The sequence below is a fragment of the Gymnoscopelus braueri genome, assembly GCF_963280865.1.
Source record: "Gymnoscopelus braueri genome assembly, chromosome: 18".
NCBI classification, from domain to species: Eukaryota; Metazoa; Chordata; class Actinopteri; order Myctophiformes; family Myctophidae; genus Gymnoscopelus; species Gymnoscopelus braueri.
In genome coordinates, this window is record NC_137618.1 from 51,073,460 (window position 1) to 51,097,382 (window position 23,923).

At 43.3% G+C, this 23,923-nt stretch overlaps 1 protein-coding gene across 1 annotated transcript in view; it reads right to left on the bottom strand.

Annotated features, from left to right (window-relative positions):
• Positions 1-23,923, bottom strand: part of LOC308105879 (kalirin-like) — a 229,571-nt gene that overhangs the window by 107,173 nt on the left and 98,475 nt on the right. Inside the window, 15 exon segments of the mRNA XM_080456807.1 lie at positions 708-898; positions 1,096-1,207; positions 1,517-1,609; positions 3,149-3,238; positions 5,145-5,214; positions 5,448-5,557; positions 5,862-5,928; positions 7,103-7,221; positions 11,003-11,185; positions 12,382-12,504; positions 13,304-13,419; positions 14,040-14,154; positions 14,655-14,804; positions 20,766-20,915; positions 23,562-23,630. Of these exon segments, the coding sequence (XP_080312933.1) occupies positions 708-898; positions 1,096-1,207; positions 1,517-1,609; positions 3,149-3,238; positions 5,145-5,214; positions 5,448-5,557; positions 5,862-5,928; positions 7,103-7,221; positions 11,003-11,185; positions 12,382-12,504; positions 13,304-13,419; positions 14,040-14,154; positions 14,655-14,804; positions 20,766-20,915; positions 23,562-23,630 (1,758 nt within the window).

Sequence of the window (23,923 nt, forward strand, 5' to 3'; positions counted from 1 at the left end):
AAACACTTTTTTTATATTACTCCTTCCGATTTTATCCAAATTTCACGCAAATCGGTACACATGATCTCTATAGTCATGTGATCAAGACGGATGTGTTTGATTTTTCATATTCCATCCTGATTGGCTAAGACTGACATCTACAGTTGCAGTAGTGGCTTGTTTTGAACAAAATGCCGCAAATCATGAACGCAGCGTCCGATTGCGGTCACACTTTGCACGCACATTCACACTATGTTGAGGAACAAATACCACCCTTTTAACATTGGCCTGTTATAGCGCCACCAGCAGGTCTAATTTAGCAAAACAAAATGTTTGAACAAAATGCCTCAAATCATGAATGCAGTGTCCGATTGCCGTGCAAGGCCTAAGAAGAAATGCCACCCTTTTCACATCGGCCTATTATAGCGCCACCAGGAGGCCACAATAACCTACCTGACCTGGCGGAGACCTGTGCTCCGAGGAACACTTTTTCTAGTTTTTGTTGTTTTTGGTTTGTGTAGTTGTATGATTTTGAGATGAGCTGAATTGTAATGCTATGAGCTGAACTGGAAAGGAGTGGTTTTAAAATCTCTCTCTCTCTCTCTCTCTCTCTCTCTCTCTCTCTCTCTCTCTCTCTCTCTCTCTCTCTCTCTCTCTCTCTCTCTCTCTCTCTCTCTCTCTCTCTCTCTCTCTCTCTCTCTCTCTCTCTCTCTCTCTCTCTCTCTCACCAGTAGTTTGTTCTTGTATTGGTACTTGCTCCTGCTGGCTGAGTCTTTGATCTCCTTGCTGAACACCAGAGACATCTCGAACAGGAAGAGGTGGCGGTCACGTCCCTTCCGGATCAGAGACTTTGGGTCCCACACCTGGAAGCTGTCCTGAAGGATCAGCTCACCCTGGACGTCCAGGTTCACCTGGAAACCTGGAGGGTCAGGGGACAGGGGTCAACACCGAGAGGACGAGGGGTCAGGGGGCAACACCTAGAGGATGAGGGGTCAGGGGTCTTATGTCCGTACATATTTGTGTCCGTACATATTTATGTCTGTGTGTGTGTGTGTGTGTGTGTGTGTGTGTGTGTGTGTGTGTGTGTGTGTGTGTGTGTGTGTGTGTGTGTGTTACCCTCCAACAGGGCGATATGCATGGCATCATTAGCTCTCTTAGGAACTCCCAGCATGACCTCCAAACCATCCTTTATCTCCCCTTTACCTTCCTCACAGCACGATAATAACTCCTAGAGGAGAGGAGAAGATGAGAGGAGAAGATGAGAGGAGGATAGAGGAGATAGAGGAGATAGTGGAGAGGAGATAGAGGAGAGAGGAGAGGAGAGGAGAGGAGAGGAGAGGAGAGGAGAGGAGAGGAGAGGAGAGGAGAGGAGAGGAGAGGAGAGGAGAAATACAAGGTTAATAAGGTAACATCTTACTAACCCAGGCCACCACTAGGGGGGCCAACAAAAACTGATCCCCTCTGTCAAACGTGCAGCGACCCCAATAGTATGGTGTGTGTGTGTGTGTGTGTGTGTGTGTGTGTCTGTGTGTGGTACCTTCAGCAGTAGCTGGTACTTGGTGATCCTCTGTACAGGCTTGATGAGGTAAGAGGAGATGGAGTTAGCCAGACCATGTCTCTGTTGAATGTCCTGAAAACGCACAAACACAAACACACACACACACACACACACACACACACACACACACACACACACACGTATTACTATAGTAGTGAGAACAACACCATTTTCGGACGGCATTGAAAACAGCTGACATTAGCCAGCTATAGCCAGTCTATAAAGTCACAACGTGTGGCTGAACTTGTACATCGGCTATTTTCCAGTGAGTGACATCGCTGCCGAAATACATATAAAAAAGGTAAACCTCTAAGCCTAACCCCTAAACCTAACTCTAAAGATAGGTTTTATTTTTGGGCGGTGAAACCGCCCCTATATGTGAGGTTTGGATATTTGCACCCCCCAATCCTGCGCTGTGATTGGCCACCAGTGTACCCCCCTAACCCTGCACCGTGATTGGCCAATCACAGTCTATTCAGGACTGTGATTGGCTAGTGAAACATGACACATGTGCATAGCCCTATAAATAGGACTATGCACTTAAAAAAAACACTTTTTTTTTAAGTTAGGGGTGTACAATGGTTGGTCCACAATATTACTTTTCTTCCATCACTTCTTCCATCACTGTGATGACCACTGTGACCACACCGCCCACTTCACACTGGGTGTGATCATTTTTAACCATAAAATGATCATTCCACTTGTGAGGACCAGGTCAATGGTCTATTCTCACATTCTACTATATAATTGTGGGCATATTTGGTCCTCACTAGGGATGGGACGATCATTGTGGCAAAAATAATTGCGATTAACCCATTAAGACCTGCGGTCGATTCTACAAATGTCTTCTAAATCCTAACAGTTTTCTGAAAAACGTTTGTTTCTATATCAGTGGTTCTCAATCTTTTTCATGTCAAGGCCCCTCAAAATCATATGTATTTGGCCGCCGACCCCCATCTAAAAATATGTTGTACCAGGGACCCCCAGAAGCAAAGATTTGAGTTAAACATGTTTGTTTAAAAAATATTATATTCCAACGATTTGCACAAAATGTCACAATATTTCAAAAGTAGCCAAAGTACAAAATAATGGTTAAAGTGGTTCAAATCTAAAGTGACACAGATGCTTTCCTGGCTTTAATGGGTTAATGATATCATCGTGATCAAGTACAGAGGGTTTACAGATCCGTTTTATCAAGTACAGAGGGTTTACAGATCTGTTTTATCAAGTACAGAGGGTTTACATATCTGTTTTATCAAGTACAGAGGGTTTACAGATCCGTTTTATCAAGTACAGAGGGTTTACAGATCTGTAAAAAAAACTTCAGTAAAAGTACAAAAGTATTGGTATAAAAATATACTTAAAGTACAAAAGTAAAAGTACTCATTATGCAGTATGTCCCATTTCAAAGTTTTCAAAATGTCTAAAAATCTTTTGAAAATAGCAGATCTACAAGCTCACAATGCGTAGCAGACACACTCCTGATGATGTGAATATGATTAAAAACACTATAAAACATTCTGTTTATTTAAATGACCACCAGATGATCTGTAACAAAGTGTTTGAATCAAACTATGAAGTGTTTTCCATCAGACTATAAGAGGATCTTACATCAAAGAAAGTTCCGGCGTGCTCCAGGATCAGTTGACTGGAGTCAGGCTTGTTCTTACAGTAGCTCACGTACATGTGGAACTTATCAGCCTGAGGGGACGAGAACAACACCGTTAAGAACAAACAACACTGTTAAAGACGCTGTTACGAACAAACAACACCGTTAAAGACACCGTTAACTCATTCAGTGCCCAGCTTATTTATGGAATTTTGGCTCTGAGTGCCACAGCCAGAATTCATTGTAAAAAAAAGTGCTTAGGAGCCGAGATACAGGCTTTTTCAGTAAGAAGTTAAACAAAGAGTGAATGGAGCAGCAAATCTTCAAATCATCATATCTTGGGTTCTGAACATGTTTTTCAAAAGAAAAAAAAAGAAAAATAAAGATTAATGTATTTTTTTACGTTTTAGACGTCCAATGGCACTCGGGGCTTATATGCCACTGGACGTTTTAGACGTCCAGTGGCACTGAATGAGTTAACACATTGCATGCCAGTCGCGTAGATCTACGCGAACCTATTTAAAGCCGCAGCGTGCCAGTCGCGTAGATCTACGCGAACCGCCGATTCCCATGTTAAGTGCCCCAGGTGCACTTTCCGAATTTTTTTGATCCATTTCCGTTTCCGGTTTCCGGTCGGAAACGGAATTATTCGGGTTCAGTTTTTTTCGATCGTATCCGCTTCCTGTCTGGGATCCTGTTTAAAACTCGATTTTCTCTGGTTGTTGTTTTTCTCCTCGCTGATCACTGTTTACCGTTGATCGGCTGTAGCTTCAAGATGGCGGCACGGATTTGGAAACGGATTTCGCTGGCCGTTTCTCACGGATCCGCTGTGTGTTTAGAACCAAATGAACGCGCACTTTTAACTTATTTAGCGAGGTCTGTGGCGACATGAAAAAAACTAAAAAACAACAATAAAACGCTGGCACTGGTGAGTACATTATGAGATTAAACTCTGGCATGGAATGTGTTAAGACACTGTTAAGAACAAACAACACCGTTAAGAACAAACAACACTGTTAAAGACACTGTTAAGAACAAACAACACTGTGCCAATGACGTCTTTTGACGGCCGTTTTCAGTGTGCCATTAGTGCCAATGACGTCTTTTGACGACACCGTTATCACATCGCATTGCATAATATGTGCATCGCATAGCATCGCATAATATGCGGTGCATATTTCACATATATATTTCGCAACTTTTCGCATATTTCGGAACTTCACGCAATTTCACCGCATAAAATCACATAAAAACCCTGCATATTTCAACGCAAAATCTAGGATTTTAGCCTGCATAATCAAGGATTTTAGCCAACGTTTTTCTCGAGGGTCTAGTTAAAGACAACATGAAGAAAAAACAACACTGTTAAAGACAACATGAAGAAAAAACAACACTGTTAAAGACAACAAAGAAAAAACAACACTGTTAAAGACAACAAGCTTTGCGGTCTAACTTAGGTTGGACTCATGGTGGTTGGACGCCCCTGCCATGCACAGTCCCCAGTGAATCAACTTTACAATATTCACTGGTGTTTTATTACTTGCTTTCAACCACCAGATGGTGTACCGTATGTTTATATTTTCTGAGGCCAAAGTAATGAAGTGCAGATTTTAAAAGTTGGAGCAGCTACTTAGGAGCAACATATAGGTCAGTTCAACAGAGCTGAAAAATGTACCTTTGAAACCTCTCTCTAATACCAAAACCTGACCCTAACCTCAGTAAAACTGTGCCTACACCTAACCTATTCCCCATCGATGATGTCACTGGTAGTCAGGTTTCTGAACTGTCCACAGCCCTCCTCTGAGACAGAGTGAGACAAAAAATGGTGCCATCTTATAATGAGCATTAGTGAGGACCAATTATATGAAGATAAGATATAATATAATATTGTAATGAGCATTAGTGAGGACCAACTATATGAAGATAAGGTTGAAAATGGGTGAAGTCGTCCTTTAATCAAGTAAGTTCAAGTAATTTAGGAGGAGGCGGAGCCTGTACCCATGTGACGAAGCAATGTCCCACGTCCTCTGGTAGCTGTTCGTAGTTCACCAACTCCTTCAGGAAGACACTGCAACACACACACACACACACACAAATGGGAAGAGAAAAACAATTCACACTGAAAATTTAAACATTTTTAAGAATCGCCTCAGGTCTTAATGGGTTAATGTCTGTCTGTACCTCTGTGATGTTTACATTTATGACTAATACAGTATTCAATCAATCAATAGACAGACAGACAGAATTTATGTTGACAAAATTAACACTGGTGTGTGTGTGTGTGTCCGTGCGTGCGCTCACTTGCTATGGAAGTCGTAGATGTCCTGGATGTTTCCAAAGATGATGTTTTCCTTGTTGAGGATTCCTGCTGGAATCTCCTCCACACCACTGGTCATCTCCCAGAGGTATGTCTGGTTCACACACACACACACACGCAAAAAAAACTGTTAAAACGACGGAGCCGCGCCATCTCAAGCGGGAGGCATCGCCGAGCGAGCTCAGGCGAGCGAGCCGCCGTGCCGAACGTTGCAAAGTCCGCTTTGAGCCGACTCAGCGGCGTCCGAGTTATGTCCCGACAGATATTCCCCAAAAGTCATATAGTGACCCCTATGTAGCTATGTATGCTATTGCTAGAGTTTTATACTGTAGGCTGTTGCTAGGGTATACTAGAAGGTTGAGGTTGTGGTACTAAGTGGTTGCTAGGATGTTGCTTACCTCCAGACATTCATGTAGATCTCTGACGTAAGTCTTCTCTGTCTGCAACAACTCAGCCATGATGAACCTAGATGTGTGCACACACACACACACACACACACACACACACACACACACCTTCAGAAACTCTTTCATTCATATATTCAGTCATTCTTTCCTTCCTTCTTTCATGTACTCAATAGTATTGCCAGGGCGTGAACGATTCATTTGAATGATTCATTTGAACGATTCATTTGAACGAGTCACTAAAAAGAACATCACTAGAACTCACTCTTTTCTTATTGTCATTCGTCTACCCTCATTCCTTTTATCACACTATTTTTGTAATCAATTTTTTTCACCCAGTGCCAATTGCCTAAGCTTGGGAGGATGTAGCTTCTTATCACCTGACAGGAGGGAGTTTCCCCGGTAGGACGTAGCTTCTTATCACCTGAGAGGGGGGAGTTTCCCCGGTAGGACGTAGCTTCTTATCACCTGACAGGGGGGAGTTTCCCTGGTAGGACGTAGCTTCTTATCACCTGACAGGGGGGAGTTTCCCCGGTAGGACGTAGCTTCTTATCACCTGACAGGGGGGAGTTTCCCTGGTAGGACGTAGCTTCTTATCACCTGACAGGGGGGAGTTTCCCCGGTAGGACGTAGCTTCTTATCACCTGACAGGAGGGAGTTTCCCCGGTAGGACGTAGCTTCTTATCACCTGACAGGAGGGAGTTTCCCCGGTAGGACGTAGCTTCTTATCACCTGAGAGGGGGGAGTTTCCCCGGTAGGACGTAGCTTCTTATCACCTGACAGGGGGGAGTTTCCCTGGTAGGACGTAGCTTCTTATCACCTGACAGGGGGGAGTTTCCCCGGTAGGACGTAGCTTCTTATCACCTGACAGGAGGGAGTTTCCCCGGTAGGACGTAGCTTCTTATCACCTGACAGGAGGGAGTTTCCCCGGTAGGACGTAGCGCGTGGAAGGAACACGTTATTCCAACCTGTTCCTTTCCCCTCCATCAGGCGCCCCGGCTGACCAGGGGGAGGCAGTATAGAGACCAGGATTACTGCATGTTTTTGTGAGGCTACCTACCCTAGGAGCCACGGGGAGAACATGCAAACTCCACACAGAAAGGCCCTTACGCCAACCCCACCTAAGGTATGGGCACTGATGACACGGAGGAGAGAACACACCCCCAGCGCCCACAGTGCCCCCGGGGGAATCGAACCCAGCATCTACCCTCATTTATTTCTTTCCATCTACTCACTCTTTCTTTCGGGCTGACTTCCTCTTCTCCTCATTGACCTCGTGGTTGGGGTCACGCAGCTTGACTTCCTGTTCGTCTGTCAGGCTGGCGGGAATGATGTCTAACTCCAACTCCTTGTCCTGGACACACACACACACACACACACACACACACACACACACACACACACACACACACACACACACACACACACACACACACACACACACACACACACACACACACACACACGTTTGTATCACTATACTTGTGAGGACATCAACATTTTATTACACACCAGTAGTGCAATTGCCTCCAAACTTTGCACAAATATAATGCATACCATGCATAACCATTGTTATTATTATTATTATTATTATTATTAGTAGTAGTAGTAGTATTATAATTATTGCCACCTCAGAGCCGAGGGCCGCCCTAGTGTAGTGCTTAGAGCATACGCCTTTCATACAGAATGTTGTGGGTTCGAAACCCTGCCTGGGGTCGACGTCAGCAAAAGAGCATGCGGTCGCAGCGGGTTCCTAACGGGTTCCTAACGCCAAATGAAATGGATTCAGATTGGAGCCAAGTCTCCTGCAGGAGGCGCTGTCTGCCTGTCCTGGACAGCAGCCTCCGGATGTACAAACAGATGATGATTACTACCTCAGAGCTGACTCCCAATATTATCAATATTAGCATCATCATTATTAGTATTCAAACATGCTGTGGTCTGTGCCTGTCTAAGGTCCTGGAGAAGACAGTCTATACACAATTGCAACTGTTTTTAACCACTCATGGCATCCACGAAAAGTTTCAACACGGTTTTAAATCAGGTCACAGCACCGAAACGACACTCGTAAGAGTTTTTAATGATCTTCTTTTAACTTTGGACTCCAGTAGCCCAGCTGTTCTGGTCCTACTTGACCTGAGGCCGCGTTTGACACAGTGGACCATAATATTATTTTATCACGCCTTGAACACAGCGTAGGCATTACTGGTACCCAGAGATGTCCACGAGTCTCTGAGCTCGAGTCCGAATCAAGTCTCAAGTCTTTGAGGCTCGAGTCGAGTCAAGTCTCAAGTCTTTGAGGGTTGAGTCGAGTCGAGTCCGAGTCAAGTCTCAAGTCTTTGAGGGTCGAGTCCGAGTCAAGTCTCGAGTCTTTGAGGGTCGAGTCCGAGTCAAGTCTCGAGTCTTGTCAAGTCTCAAGTCTTTAAAAAAAAAAAAAAAAGTTGGGGGGGGGGGGATTCTATTCTTAATTTTTTTAATTATGTATTTATATGATGTAGCCTAAGGCTGAAATACAGTTATTATGGTCCACAAACCCAACCCGAAATGAGAAATGCACAGAATGAATGTTTATCAAAATAGTAGGATACATTCATTTAGGCTCCTTTGCGTCTTATAGCGCAGCTATCACACACACACACACACACACACACACACACACACACACACACACACACACACACACACACACATGAACGTGGCCAGAGCACTCTGCCCCCCGCCCTCTTGTCTTCCCTCTCTGTCCTTCCCTCCCACGCACACACACTTTGTGTAACACACACACACACACATTTTACGTGCAGTGGCTCTTATGAGTAGAGCCAAACCGCAACATCGGCCATTATTTCACCGATGTGGCCCGATGTTTTTTTTTTTTTTATCATCATTCATTTCCCCTACACTTGTCTTTTAGAACGTTGGAACTGCCATTCTACTAGAACTAACCAGTAGAGGTATAAGTGAACTGCTTAGCAGCCATCTCATGGATTGTCAATGCCAGCGCATCTGTGCATATCAAACGGTAGGCTAAACAACCCGACGTTTTATCAACTGCTGCATATAGATTAATAAATGTGACGAAATACAGTCAAATCCCAAACTTATGAGAGATCCAGCCAGCAATAGAAATTAATTACTGGAAACAATTTCAAAGTTTATGCTATCATTCAAATAAGAAAGAAGCTGTGCCCTCACTGCTCTGACGGACAAGAAATAAATATACTCCTTTAAAAACAGCCATGTTCTGTTCCTTTTTTAAACGATAATCCAAAGAGGAAGGTTTCAACAGCTAGAATCATGACAGTTTGACATTGTTTGAGCAGTTATTGGTGTGCAAAACTAGTCGCAAGCTCCCTCATTAAGTTAATTGTGTGCAGCTGCTGTGCTTGGTGCGCAGATCCCCGCCAGGCCAGGTTGTCTACCCAGGCCTGTGAAATTCATAGGCAGCCAATTGGAATGAAATCTGCTAAAACTGACTGATATACTGATACAGAACTATATATAGGCTATATAATGTTGCTGTCAGGTGGAAACCTTGTATATCCTTAAAAAAATAACAACATTTTAAATAGTGAAAATAGCTGATCTACAAGCTCACAATGCATTGTATCTCGACACGTTGGGAGCTTGTAGATCTGCTATTTTACTCTTATAGTGCGACACTCTTGAATGATGAAGTAGGGCATTTATGAACAAACATATTTTTCCATATTACAAAACCATCGAAATGTGGAAATACAAGGTTTCTGCCCGACAACGACAATATATGATTTCATCATTTGCATTTATCCATCAAAACATTATTTATGTTTATTTGTATGGACTTCAAAATGGTCTGTGGAATGTAAAATAAGAGCACTGTTGGCCTATAATGTGCTGTTTTCACTGTTGCTACACTTAAAAATATAAAATAACAAGTGTTAACCCATAGTCATATTCATAGCTATTTAGATACTTGGCATAAATATTGAGGTATGACATTTTTTATCGTGCAGCCCCATAATTCACAAGTAGAAAGTAAAAAATGTGTTAAATTGAACGGAAGTTCTAATTTTACCATCATTTTATAAAGGACGATTAACTTTTCGGGCAAGTGGGCAAGACCTGTGGGCAAGTAGAACATGACCTGCACTTGCCCGACGGGCAAGTGCCTCTGAGACCTTAGTGTCAACCCCTGGGTCATAATAAATCACATTAGATTCACAGATTAGAGATTTTATGTATTTTCCCCACAATGTATTTTCATTCAAATGAAATGTGATTGAACTTGCACTAATAATGACTTTAGTTGATTTTTCACTCTTTAAAATATAGTATTTCTTAATTATTAATAATTACAGCTTGTAGATTGGCTATTTTCACGATTTTAAATTGTTTTTAAATAATAATAAAAAAGGAACACACAAGATTTCCACCCGACAGCGATAATATATAGCCAATATGGTTCTGTATCAGTATATGAGTCAGTTTTTGCAGATTTCATTCTAATTGGCTACTATGCCTGCATATGAATTTCATGGGCCTGGGATATGCCCTGTTGCGCACACTCCGCACAGCAGTCCAACAGCAGAGCAGGTGAAAGCAATTCACTTAAACGAGGGCTGTGTTGCGCACCAAAAAACGGACTAAAACTGTCACATTCTAGCTGCTGAAATAAACTTCCCATTTAGATCATTGCTGACAAACGAACAGAACATGGATGTGGAAAGCATCTTGAATCACAGCAGGCGAGCAGCGTCAGGTTAGGCGAGCAGAGCAGTGGCGTCTTATCTTCTCAGCAGAGCAGTGGCGTGATATCTCTGTGTCTCCTCAGCTTTCAGGTGAATGAAATGGTGTTGCCTGAGACTCTATTTATGCTATGTTTGACAACGTAAGAGAGGCCATGGTCATGGTCCTCTCTCATTTTTGGCGACTCGAGTGCGACTCGAGTCCGAGTCCCTAACTCGAGTCCCCATCTCTGCTGGTACCGCCCTACTATGGTTCAAATACAATCAGGGGTTCTTGCTCAAGGACACTTCCACAGTAGCTCTTCTGGGGGGGAGCCCGGGATCAAACTGGAAACCTCACGGCTTCCATCCGGCCGCTCTACCGGTCACTCTACCCCTGAGCCACTGCCGCACCCTACCCCTAAGCCATACCTCAGAGCTGACTCCCAGGCTCTTCTCCAGAGTGTCTCGGTACTGCCTCATGCGCAGGGAGAAGTCTCGGTAGCGTCTGTCCATGGTGGAGACCCACCTCTTCAGCTCACAGATGTGGACGTGTCCCGTCTCTACCAGGCTGTCCGCCAGCTGGATCAGCAGCTTCACCTTGTCCTTGGTTTGCTGCAGTAAAATAAAATAAAATTAAATGAATGAAAAAAGCACGGCCCCCTCACGTATTAGAAGGACAATGTCAGTCACCAGAACCAAGGCAGTGTTTTAGATGAATCTCACATGGTCACAATGGATTTGTATAGGATGGGGGCGTGTCTGATAAAATGAATATCAAATATCTAAATAGCGAATCAAGCAACTTAAAAAGTGTCTGAAGGTGAAACACAGAAGCCTGAGTGGACGATAAAATGACCCCAAACATGTTGGAAGGTGAAAGTGAAAATGTTTTATAGCAGAGCTACAAGCTCACAACGCGTCGCTTTGTGAGCTTGTAGATCTGCTATTTTCAAATAGCCTATGTATTCATAGGGCTGAAGTGGTTAACACTTGGGTGTCTAAGCGGTCGATCTGACCGATTTTGATACTTTGAAGTGGATTATCTATCTCTCATGAAGCTCTCAGGAGGTTTACCCTTTTCCTAAATGTTCGATTCAAATCATCCCTGTTTTTTTATTTTCATCTGAAACGTGTTCTAAATATGAAATTAGCCATGCTCATACCATTCCTGACATTATTTTGCCATATTTGCCATATTTGATCACCAACATGTTACTAATGATAGAGAATGTGAAATTATTGTAATCGGTTGTTTATTCCCTGCGCAATGGATGAATTAAATTGATAGTGTGTGGTTCGCGATAGGGATGGCCAAATGGAGACATTTTATTAACCGGTTACCGTTAGGCCTTAACAGTTAATTAATCGATAACTGTTTTTTTTTTGTTTTGCCAAAATACATTTTATTTCAAAGGGCCAAGTCTACACAGTTTGTTTTGTGTCTCCAGCAGAGTTTCTAGTGTCTCTATCTCTCTCTGGAAGAGGTTGCACATGAACTCTGCAGCCGCACTGACGCGCTCCACCACAAACAATACCAATACCAATAAAAAGACGAGGAAAGAATAAAGTGGAAGTTACGTGTGGTTACAGGTGTAGACTTGGTCAAAACAATTTTTTACCCATTTTTTTTTAACGGTTAATCATTAACCGTTAGTGTTAACCGGTGGCCAATTTCTTAACGGTTAACGGTTCGCCAACCCTAGTTCGCGATGCGACGCGTTGTGAGCTTGTAGATCTGCCCCTCTCTCTCTCTCTTATACCTGGTCCTCACAAGTATAGTAATATAAACACACACAACAGCGCCTCACCTTGGCAGAATGTCTAAACTGCTGGTACTCGTTTAGCAGCTCCTGGGTTTGGTGTCGGTCGTCTGTAGGACAGCTGTGATTGGCCAGGAACACCTCGCCAGTGTCCTGGATCCAGTCCAGGGCCTGGACACACACACACACACACACACACACACACACACACACACACACACACACACACACACACACACACACACACACACACACACACACACACACACACACACACACACACACACACACAGTTTTGTTAGGTAATATTACAACAACCCCTCCATCCATCCATTGTTTGTTTGTTTATTTTTTTAACAACAGAATGTTAAAAAGCAGTCCAAATGTAGAGGAGGAGGAGCTTGGTATTATGTTAACTCTTTGCCTGCCATGGACACGTTAACGTGTCAAATTCTGCCAAGTCCCAGTCTGCCAACGACCAGTTTGGACAAGTGTTTTTGTTTTGAGTGCTTTTCCACTAGATGGCGCTGTTACCTATCCTAAGGATGATGCTTTCACTGCCTGCTTGTTTACTTATTTCCTGCATATCTCGGCTAGGTCTCCGTTCCTCCTGCTTTACGGCAAAACAAGCCCCATTGAAACGGCCATGGCTCTCGAATGGAGGATCGGGACCGGACTGGTTTGTCCCCTCTACTACGACAACCCTGTGCCTGTAATGAGCCGATCTCCGTGAGGATCTCAGAGAATATTCCATGATGTTTCAAAGGTCAGTAAAATGGCTGTTTTTGCTGCCAGCAGTGGCACACTATTACACTATTGATCTAGCAGTCAAAGAGTCAATGGCTTAAAGAGAAGCCATTTCAGAACTGTCTTGAATTGGTGAGAAGAAAACCCAGTACATGTAATGGCAGAGAATACCATATGTTTGACCATCCATCCATCCATCCAACCATCCATGATTAACCCCTACCTGTCTGGTGGATCGTTCAAACAGAACATATTGTTGACACTGGTCCAAGCGTCTTTTCTTCAACGTCCAGAAATGAAGAACTCTGTTCTCCCTCTGGAGTAACTCATTCAAGATGGCTGCAAGACAGACAGACAGACAGACAGACAAACAGAGATAAAGACAGACAATTATGCATTGTAATATTATCTACAAATATTATATTTACAAATACAGTACATTGATCTCGGACGTGTGGAGCGTTGTCCAGGGTGTTTTATAGAAAGCAGAAGAGTCTTGGACGTGTGGAGCGTTGTCCAGGGTGTTTTAGAGAAGAAAGAAGAGTCTAGGACGTGTGGAGCGTTGTCCAGGGTGTTTTAGAGAAGAGAGAAGAGTCTAGAACGTGTGGAGCGTTGTCCAGGGTGTTTTATAGAAAGGAGAAGAGTCTTGGACGTGTGGAGCGTTGTCCAGGGTGTTTTAGAGAAGAAAGAAGAGTCTAGGATGTGTGGAGCGTTGTCCAGGGTGTTCTAGAAAAGAGAGAAGAGTCTAGGACGTGTGGAGTGTTGTCCAGGTTTTTTTGTAAAAGGGAGAAGAGTCTAGGATGTGTGGAGCGTTGTCCAGAGTGTTTTAGAGAAGAGGGAAGAGTCTAGGACGTGTGGAGCGTTGTCCAGGGTGTTTTAATAGGACGGCAGATATATAGCTTCACATGCGGTCTCAGTGTTTTGTAAAACAAACAATTGGTCTTGGTATTACTGCTGACCTTTGACCTGTGTTTCGGGACCACGGGCGTGACCCGCAGCTCCAGGGATGGTGACGTTGTTCCTGTGGATGTATTTCAGGAACACCTCGGCATTCCGCCTGGCCAACGTACACGCCTGAAATATGAACACAAAACCTACGTTATAAAACAATGTACACGCCTGAAATATAATGTATATATATTTTTTATAATACACTGGTTACCGGTATTGCTGATCATAAACAACAGATACCGACCAAGCTAAACGAAACATAACATAATGCAGTAGATGGACAGTGACTTTGGCTATTTTCCTTCCACACCTCCTGCATGGTGCGCGTGACCCGAGATGATGCTGGTTCAAATCCAGCACACAACACCAATGGTTTTGATCACGTGGATTGTGGAAGTTAAATGGTGGACACAGTAAAATTATAGATAAATATACTTTTCGGTGTAATATACATACCTGTAGGCTATATATATTTTTTTCAGAAAACTCTCAGATTTAGAACAGTGGTTCTCAAAGCCGCAAACTTGTAAATCAGCTATTTATGAACATGTTTGAAACAAAAATAAAGTATTGAAATAATCTTCATAAAATAATAAGTGTTTGAATATTTTGTTAGGCCTGACCTTGAGGAAGGCCTCCTTCTGCTCCAGGTGTTTGCTGATCAGCGGCAGAACGTGGTCCGACTCTGAGCCGCTCCCCAGTTTATCCTGAGCTCCACACCAATCCTCATCCCGACGGTACTCCTGCTCCAGGCTTTCCAACACACTGCACACCTGGACAACGCACACACACACACACACACACACACACACACACACAAACACGCACCCGCACCCCCACACACACACACACACACGCACATACGCACACACACACACAAACACGCACCCGCGCACACACACGCACGCACGCACCCACACACAGAGAAAGAAAGAATGAGACATATGTATCTGTTACTGAACAAACACTCTATAGCAATGATTACTATGCTATCACAATATAGAGCTATTTAACACTGTTACTGAACAAACACTCTATAGCAATGATTACTATCACAATATAGATCTATTTAACACTGTTACTGAACAAACACTCTATAGCAATGTTTACTATCACAATATAGAGCTATTTAACACTGTTACTGAACAAACACTCTATAGCAATGATTACTATCCCAATATAGATCTATTTAACACTGTTACTGAACAAACACTCTATAGCAATGATCACTATCACAATATAGAGCTATTTAACACTGTTACTGAATTCTATTTCAGAATCAGAATCAGTTTTATTGTCACATCACAGGTTTACAAGGTAAAAAAGTGGGTGAAATTCGTTTTTGTACATCTTTCCCATCGCAACGTTAATTTCCATAGAAAGAAGAGGGGGGGGGGGGAAGAAGAGGGGTGGGGGGCAAGTGGGAAGGAGATCAAAACAAGAGAGCAACAGAAGTTATCTACATATTTACAAAGTACCTGAGATAATAAAAAAACTAAGGTGCCTGAGCATAGCAGCAATGTATGTATACTGTGCATGTTATACTTATACTGTGCATGATATACATATGGACGTTAAGGTGCTTAGAGAAAAAGAGCACAATAAAAAAGACAAAAATGGGATTACATGGGATTAAGGTGCAAAAGGTCAGTGCGTGTCCACCTAGGGTGGACTGACCCTAGTATAATCCGCAAGTAGCTCCATGAGGGAGTGCAACAAAAAGTCATTTGTACCTGGTGTAGTCCACAGGTGTGTCCGAGGGGGAGCTAAGTCCAAGTCATTGTCCCTGGTATAATCCACAGGTGTGTTCAGGAAGAGCCAGAAAAGTCTGCACCGCCTGTTGTCAGGCTGCTGAACAAGGCTTATGCCTCATTCAGCATTCTTACAGCAGCCGGATTAAAACTGCACCAGAACCTGGTGGTGGAACTCTTGATACTGCGGTAGAGCCCCTTGCCCGGTCGCGGTCGTTGTAGGGGTTTGAACAGTCTGTGACTTGGGTGGTGCTTGTCCTTGATGATGCGCTTGGCTTTGACCACGCACCGCTTTTTGTACAGTTCCTGGAGCGCTGGGAGCTCGCTTCCCATTATTCGCTCTGCCGATCGCACTACTCGCTGTAGGCTGATCTTTTCTCGGGCAGTGCAGTTCCCGTACCAGGCCGTGACACAGCCTGTTAGGATGCCTTCAACAGAACTGTTGTAATACAGCCTGAGGATGCGATGTCCTACTCCGAGCTTCTTCAGGCGGCGGAGCCAGTACAGTCGCTGCTGAGCCTTTTTCCTCACGTGTGTGGTGTGCGTCTCCCATTTGAGGTCCTCCTCGATGTGTACTCCGAGGAACTTGAATTCGCTGACCCTTTCCACTGCAGCACCGTCGATGAGGATGGGCGCATGGTCTCTCCGCGGCCTCCTGAAGTCCACGATCAGTTCTTTGGTCTTGTCGACGTTAAGAGAGAGGTTGTTCTCCCGGCACCAGAGTGCCAGTGAGTTGATCTCCTCTCTATAGTCAGACTCGTCGTTGTTGACGATTCGGCCTATCACTGTCGTGTCGTCCGCGTACTTTATGATGGTGTTGGAGACATGTGTGGCTATGCAGTCATACGTGTACAGGGAGTAGAGGAGAGGGCTCAGCACGCATCCCTGGGGTGCTCCGGTGTTGAGGGTGAGGGGGTCGGATGTGATGCTGCCCATTCTCACCACCTGATGTCGGTTGGACAAGAAGTCCTGTATCCAGTCGCACATGCTTGTAGTTAGGGAATTTTAGCAATATGTGTGGACCATCTGTGAAAAAATTTACTACCAATAGCTTTCTTCACCAATGTGTTCTTATAGGTGTCTAGAATCACCTCTCAATTAATATAAACCCAAATCCTCGTGGAAAATCCTGGAGAGCCAATCAAAGTTAAGGAGCCCAGAGGGCTTGGGTGAAAAATATGTAAGTCTAAAATGAACTTGTGAGGTGTCTAACTAGGGGTTTTCAGGGGTGCTGAATCCATTCCAACCATTATTTTTGAGTAAAAATGTCTCCCTGGCCATCTAATATTGGTATATTGGTTATTGTTAGTGTATAATCAGTGTATAATCAATGGTAGGGGATTGGGGTGTTGTTGAATTGATTCTATTCTGAAAAATAAAATAATAAAATATTGCTAAACACTTGATAAGAGTGTACACGGGCGGGATACACTGTCTGCATGTGGGGAAGGAGCGGGAGTGTTGCATCCTGGCAAATATGTCTGGACGATTTTAAGGTACGGTAGTTTATCTACTTTTTGGCATTTATTTTCCTCTGCTGGCAAAACTTTTGATTACTGTGAATTTAGATGTCAATTTTCTCTAGCCTATTGCTTACATTGAACAACCATTAGTTAAACAATCATGACACTTTTCTTTTAGTAGACAACATGGAAGAGGATTCTGTAGCTTGTGGCTTAAGGTGCTTCATCTGTGGTGGTCCTGAGACTGAGCTCTCAAAAGTCACCCAAAAAGGCTATGCATAGATTTTGTCTTATTCTGAGAGTGTGGATGATGCAGCATTAATCAGAAGACTTCATGAGGACTGGAAAAACTGAGATGACCCCAAACTAAGATACCATTTGGAATGCAAAACTGAGCTATACAGTTGTGCAAGAAGTATATCCACTGGAAGTTTTTTTTCATTGTGATGAAAGTTGCCACTTGCAGATTTCAATCCTATTCTATGTTGTGAGTGACATCATGATTTAATAAAAACTTAAAACATAATCTATTCTTTAGAGCAAGATGAGCAAGACCAACGGCCAGACAGGAAGAAAAGACGCAGGGCATTGTCTGGGTCAAGTAGTTCAAGTGCTAGCTGGCACACTTGATCTACCATAATACTTGCATCCTTTGCAATGAAGGTATCAATGTTGGCACATTGAAAAGAAACCCTGGTAAGTCTTTTGTATGTAAGATTCAAATGAATTTTTATAATTGTTTTTCTTGCTCCTCATTGTAGGCTTCCACTCAAAGTCAAATAATGTAATCATGCACATACTGTATGTGGCTACCTTTTATCCAGACAGAGCTTGGCAGTTGTATCGTGCACCTGATAATGTCTACCAGGACCGACTGAAAAGGAGTTTGATGCAGAGAGGAAAGCGACGAGGTGATGACTGGGGACTTGAAGTCGCTGGTCGCCTGGTGGCAGAAGAGGCAGTATATCATATTCGATGCAGAAGAGACTTTGAGAACCCTGTTACAAAGTCTGAAGTAACATTATATGGATACACAATACAGCTGTACAATGCAACTCACATTTCTTATCCTGAGGGAAGAAATATAATTTTCAAAATCATTTATTCTGCAAGATTGATATGGGTCCAGGAATGAGGGGGACTAATAAAGGATAAGAAATGTGAGTTGTATTGTACAGCTGTATTGTGTATCCATATAATGTTACCTCAGACTTTGTAACAGGGTTCTCAAAGTCTCTTCTTCATCGAATATGATATACTGCCTCTTCTGCCACCAAATCTATAATACCAGACAGGCGACCAGCGACTTCAAGTCCCCAGTCATCACCTCGTCGCTTTGCTCTCTGCATCAAGCTCCTTTTCAGTCGGTCCTGGTAGACATTATCAGGTGCACGATACAACTGCCAAGCTCTGTCTGGATAAAAGGTAGCCACATACAGTATGTGCATGATTAAATTATTTGACTTTGAGTGGAAGCCTACAATGAGGAGCAAGAAAAACAATTATAAAAATTCATTTGAATCTTACATACAAAAGACTTACCAGGGTTTCTTTCAGCAAGTATTATGGTAGATCAAGTGTGCCAGCTAGCACTTGAACTACTTGACCCAGACAATGCCCTGCGTCTTTTCTTCCTGTCTGGCCGTTGGTCTTGCTCATCTTGCTCTAAAGAATAGATTATGTTTAAAGTTTTTATTAAATCATGATGTCACTCACAACATAGAATAGGATTGAAATCTGCAAGTGGCAACTTTCATCACAATGAAAAAAAACTTCCAGTGGATATACTTCTTGCACAACTGTATAGCTCGGTTTTGCATTCCAAATGATATCTTAGTTTGGGGTCATCTCAGTTTTTCCAGTCCTCATGAAGTCTTCTGATTAATGCTGCATCATCCACACTCTCAGAATAAGACAAAATCTATGCATAGCCTTTTTGGGTGACTTTTGAGAGCTCAGTCTCAGGACCACCACAGATGAAGCACCTTAAGCCACAAGCTACAGAATCCTTTTCCATGTTGTCTACTAAAAGACAAGTGTCATGATTGTTTAACTAATGGTTGTTCAATGTAAGCAATAGGCTAGAGAAAATTGACATCTAAATTCACAGTAATCAAAAGTTTTGCCAGCAGAGGAAAATAAATGCCAAAAAGTAGATAAACTACCGTACCTTAAAATCGTCCAGACATATTTGCCAGGATGCAACACTCCCGCTCCTTCCCCACATGCAGACAGTGTATCCCGCCCGTGTACACTCTTATCAAGTGTTTAGCAATATTTTCTTATTTTATTTTTCAGAATAGAATCAATTCAACAACACCCCAATCCCCTACCATTGATTATACACTGATTATACACTAACAATAACCAATATACCAATATTAGATGGCCAGGGAGACATTTTTACTCAAAAATAATGGTTGGAATGGATTCAGCACCCCTGAAAACCCCTAGTTAGACACCTCACAAGTTCATTTTAGACTTACATATTTTTCACCCAAGCCCTCTGGGCTCCTTAACTTTGATTGGCTCTCCAGGATTTTCCACGAGGATTTGGGTTTATATTAATTGAGAGGTGATTCTAGACACCTATAAGAACACATTGGTGAAGAAAGCTATTGGTAGTAAATTTTTTCACAGATGGTCCACACATATTGCTAAAATTCCCTAACTATTGGGTGTAGCCCTAGGTCTCTGAGCTTTTTGTCAAGTATTGCTGGGACAATGGTGTTGAATGCTGAGCTGTAGTCCACGAACAGCATACGTACATATTTGTCCTTCAGCAGCTTGTTGTCCATGTGCGAGAGGACGGTGTGGAGAGCCATGGCAATAGCGTCGTCGGTGGATCTGTTTTTGCGGTATGCATACTGCCACGGATCCAGCGAGGCAGGTAGAGTGGAGCTGATGTATTCCCTCACCAGTTTCTCGAAGCACTTGCTGACGATCGGGGTGAGAGCGACAGGTCTCCAGTCGTTCAGGCATGTCACTTTGGCCTTTTTGGGAATGGGCACAATGGTTGACATTTTGAACCCTGCAGGGACCGCAGCCTGGGAGAGGGAGAGGTTAAAGATGTCAGCGAAGACACCCGCCAGCTGGTCTGCACATGCCTTAAGGACCCGGCCTGGAATCCCATCAGGTCCGGCTGCCTTGTGGATGTTGACCCGTGCGAAGGCTGTACGCACTTCTCTCTCCGAGATGGTTAGAGGGTTCTCCTCTGCTGGTGCTGCTGATGGCCCCGCTTGGCTGCCGCGGTTGGGGCTGATCTCAAACCGGCCGTAGAAATTTACCACTTATTTTAACCAAAGTAAATGACTTACCCTACCTTTAAATAAGTATTTTTAATCATTTTAAAATGTATTTGTATTATTATAAAATGGACTTGGGCGGGGTCCAATCTGAAGCTAGGGGGAGACAAATACCCCCGTCCCCCCCGGGATCTCGGCGCCTGTCCCAGCCATGTCTCTCCATCTCCACACAGAGTCACATCAGTGTTTGTGTGTGTGCGTGTGCGTGTGTGTACCTGTTCAGAGGTCTTATAAAAGGCCACAGAAGCGTTGACCAGCTTCAGTCGGTCCTCCATCTTCAACATGAGCTGCTGCCAGTGCAAGGACACCTTCTCCGCACACATCCTGATGGCCTCTGGGTCATAGTGCCCTGCCTGCAGCAACACCTACACACGCATGTGCGCGCACACACAACACACACACACACACACACACCCCCACCCACCCACCCACCCACCCACACACACACACACACACACACACACACACACACACACACACACACACACACACACACACACACACACACACACACACACACACACACACACACACACACACACACACACACACACACACACACACACACACACACACACACACACACAATTCATCATCAGATAACAAGACATAACATACAGGATTTTACCAGGATTTCTGTACATTTACAGGAAACAGCGCATGGGGGGGGACAAGCTAAAGACTTGTCTAGGTCCTGTTATAATTTGCAGACAGGTGGTCCTTTATGGTGGTTTTGAATGAGGATAGACAGGTGGTCCTTTATGGTGGTTTTGAATGAGGATAGACAGGTGGTCCTTTATGGTGGTTTTGAATGAGGATAGACAGGTGGTCCTTTATGGTGGTTTTGAATGAGGATAGGGAGTTACATCCCCATGTTTGCCCCACATTTGGGGGGGACGAGATCAGTGGAGCTCCCTCTGGTGTTGTGCCTGTGGGCGTGTTTCACTCTTTTGAAGTAGTTTGACAGCAGTGGTGTAAAGTAACTAAATACATTTACTCAAGTACTGTACTCAAGTAAAATGTGGAGGTACTTTTACTTTACTGGAGTATTTCCAATTGTCTATACTTTTACTTCTACTCCATTACATCTCAGAGGCAAATATTGTACTTTTACTCCACAACAATTATTTGAAAACTTTAGTTACTAGTTACTTTGCAGATGTAAATGATTATATTATAAAACATTTACCACTTTAGCCCTGTTTTATACCTTGCATACCTCGCGACACGTTGTGAGCTTGTAGATCTGCTATTTTCAAACATTTTTGTACTTTTACTTGTGGTACTTTAAGTACATTTTGATACCAATACTTTTGTACTTTTACTAAAGGAATTTTTTAATTCCGGACTTTTACTTGTAACTGAGTACTTCTACATTGCAGTATTGATACTTATACTTAAGTAAAACATTTGAGTACCTTTTCCACCACTGTTTAACAGACAGGCTACACCAGGCCCTCTGTCCTCTGGTGGGGGCAGGGCCAGATTAACTTCCAATTGATGGTTTATAGCCAGGGTTATACAGGTGAATGCAGTTAACTAAGTAAACTAGTTAAAGTAATACTAGGTAACTTTAAAAAAAAAAACTAAAGTAAAATTGTATATCTTTTGTGAGTGGCGAATGTTTCACAACTCCCACTCCATGAATTTCACCCCCGAAAGCCTTTTCTATTATATTTTCTATTGAAACGGTGGCGGGCCGCCCTTCCCGCGAAAGTTACGTCATCCTGGCCAGGAACTACCGCGATAATAACAAAAAGGAATCTCACGCTATTTTTAAGACATTATAGGATTTGAAGATGGAGAAACAACAGCAAAAGAAAACACAGCCCACGGTAAATAATGCTCCACTGGCTAAGAAAAACGATCCACGCTTCCGTCTTCCGGTGAAAGCAAATGGAATTATGGGTAATGCAGGAATAAACGAAAGACCTGCAGTGACGGCAATGACCAGCAGAAGTTGCTAAAAATCGTTATTTGTGGACCTGCCTTGTATTACTTTAACTAAGAAAAATATATATAAAAAATGAATACATCCTTGAACACCTTCCAATATGTCTTGTATTGTATTCATATTGTATGTATTAGTAACGAATTGAGTACAATGGACCACAATGGAAACAAGCCGGTTCATACGGTTGACAACAGTGCCATCTAGTGGAAAACCACTAAAAACACACAATCTGGTCTTTCTCGTCGACGGCAGGGTGAGCTTTAGAATCAGATAAAGAGTTAACTAGAAAATGTGCTCCTCGGAGCACAAGTCTCCGCCAGCAGACCCGTGCTATTTTAATAGCACGGGTCGTCTTGGTAGAATGCGCGTGGTTTTTGGTGTTCTGCAGGGGCGACTGAATATGTAGTGTCTGCATCTTAAAAATGTTCTTCTTGAAGCAATGTGTCATATGGGAGTCCTCGTAATTGACTGTTTTGTTCAAATGCTTGTCTGTCTTCTTCATCTTCATTGTCTTGAACAGTTTCAGCAGTTGATTGGTGTGTTTGATCTATGTCAGTTTTCTCTAGTGCTACATAATGTATTTGATCAAGGTGGCCAATTGTTACAGTATAAGTATTAAGACTTCGGCCTTGTTGTGGGATCAATTCAACTCTATAGTCCTCTTCTGTGTTACTGTTGTAGATGAGTATGCTTTCTTAGCTTTGGCCTTCTGCGCCTTTGCTTGACCAATGTTAGGTGTTCTCAGAGGGACACACACACGCACGGACGGGTGATTTGTACTGGAAGGTACTGTTCCAATCAAGACTGATTGATCCTGTCTTACCTCACTTCAAAAGGCAAAATTGGCCTTTTGAAGTGACACACCTATTTATAGGATTTTATTTCGTCACGCGTCCCTCTAGCCAATCAAAGGCATTGGTGTCAACATATTGACACGTGTCACGTGGAGCTTGACCAATGTTAGCTTGGCTAGGAGGGAGGTGAACACACGGCGGGACGAAGCGAAAACATACTCTCCACCTCCGGCGGAGACAATGACGTGGTTCATGTGTCTCACCTCTGCTTTCTGCTGGACCTGGAGAGCACTTTGATGAGTCTTCTGAAGAGAATTAGCATGAAACAATGACTGATAGCAGGAGAGGAGAGGAGAGGAGAGGAGAGGAGATCATTATTCAGTATTACCAGTACAAATGAGGCCCTCTAGGGGACCAAATGAGGCCCCCTAACACTCTAGGGGACCAAATGAGTGTTGGTGCCAAGTGTAGTGTGGTTGGAGCAACAGTGCGCCTCTCAGGTCTGCATGTTACGTTTGTGTGACGTCCACCCACCGTCCGCTGACCCTCTAGACAATTTGAATAGAGGATATCATATTTCTGTTAATACAACTGTGTGTTTCTGAAGGGGATTTGATTGATTGAT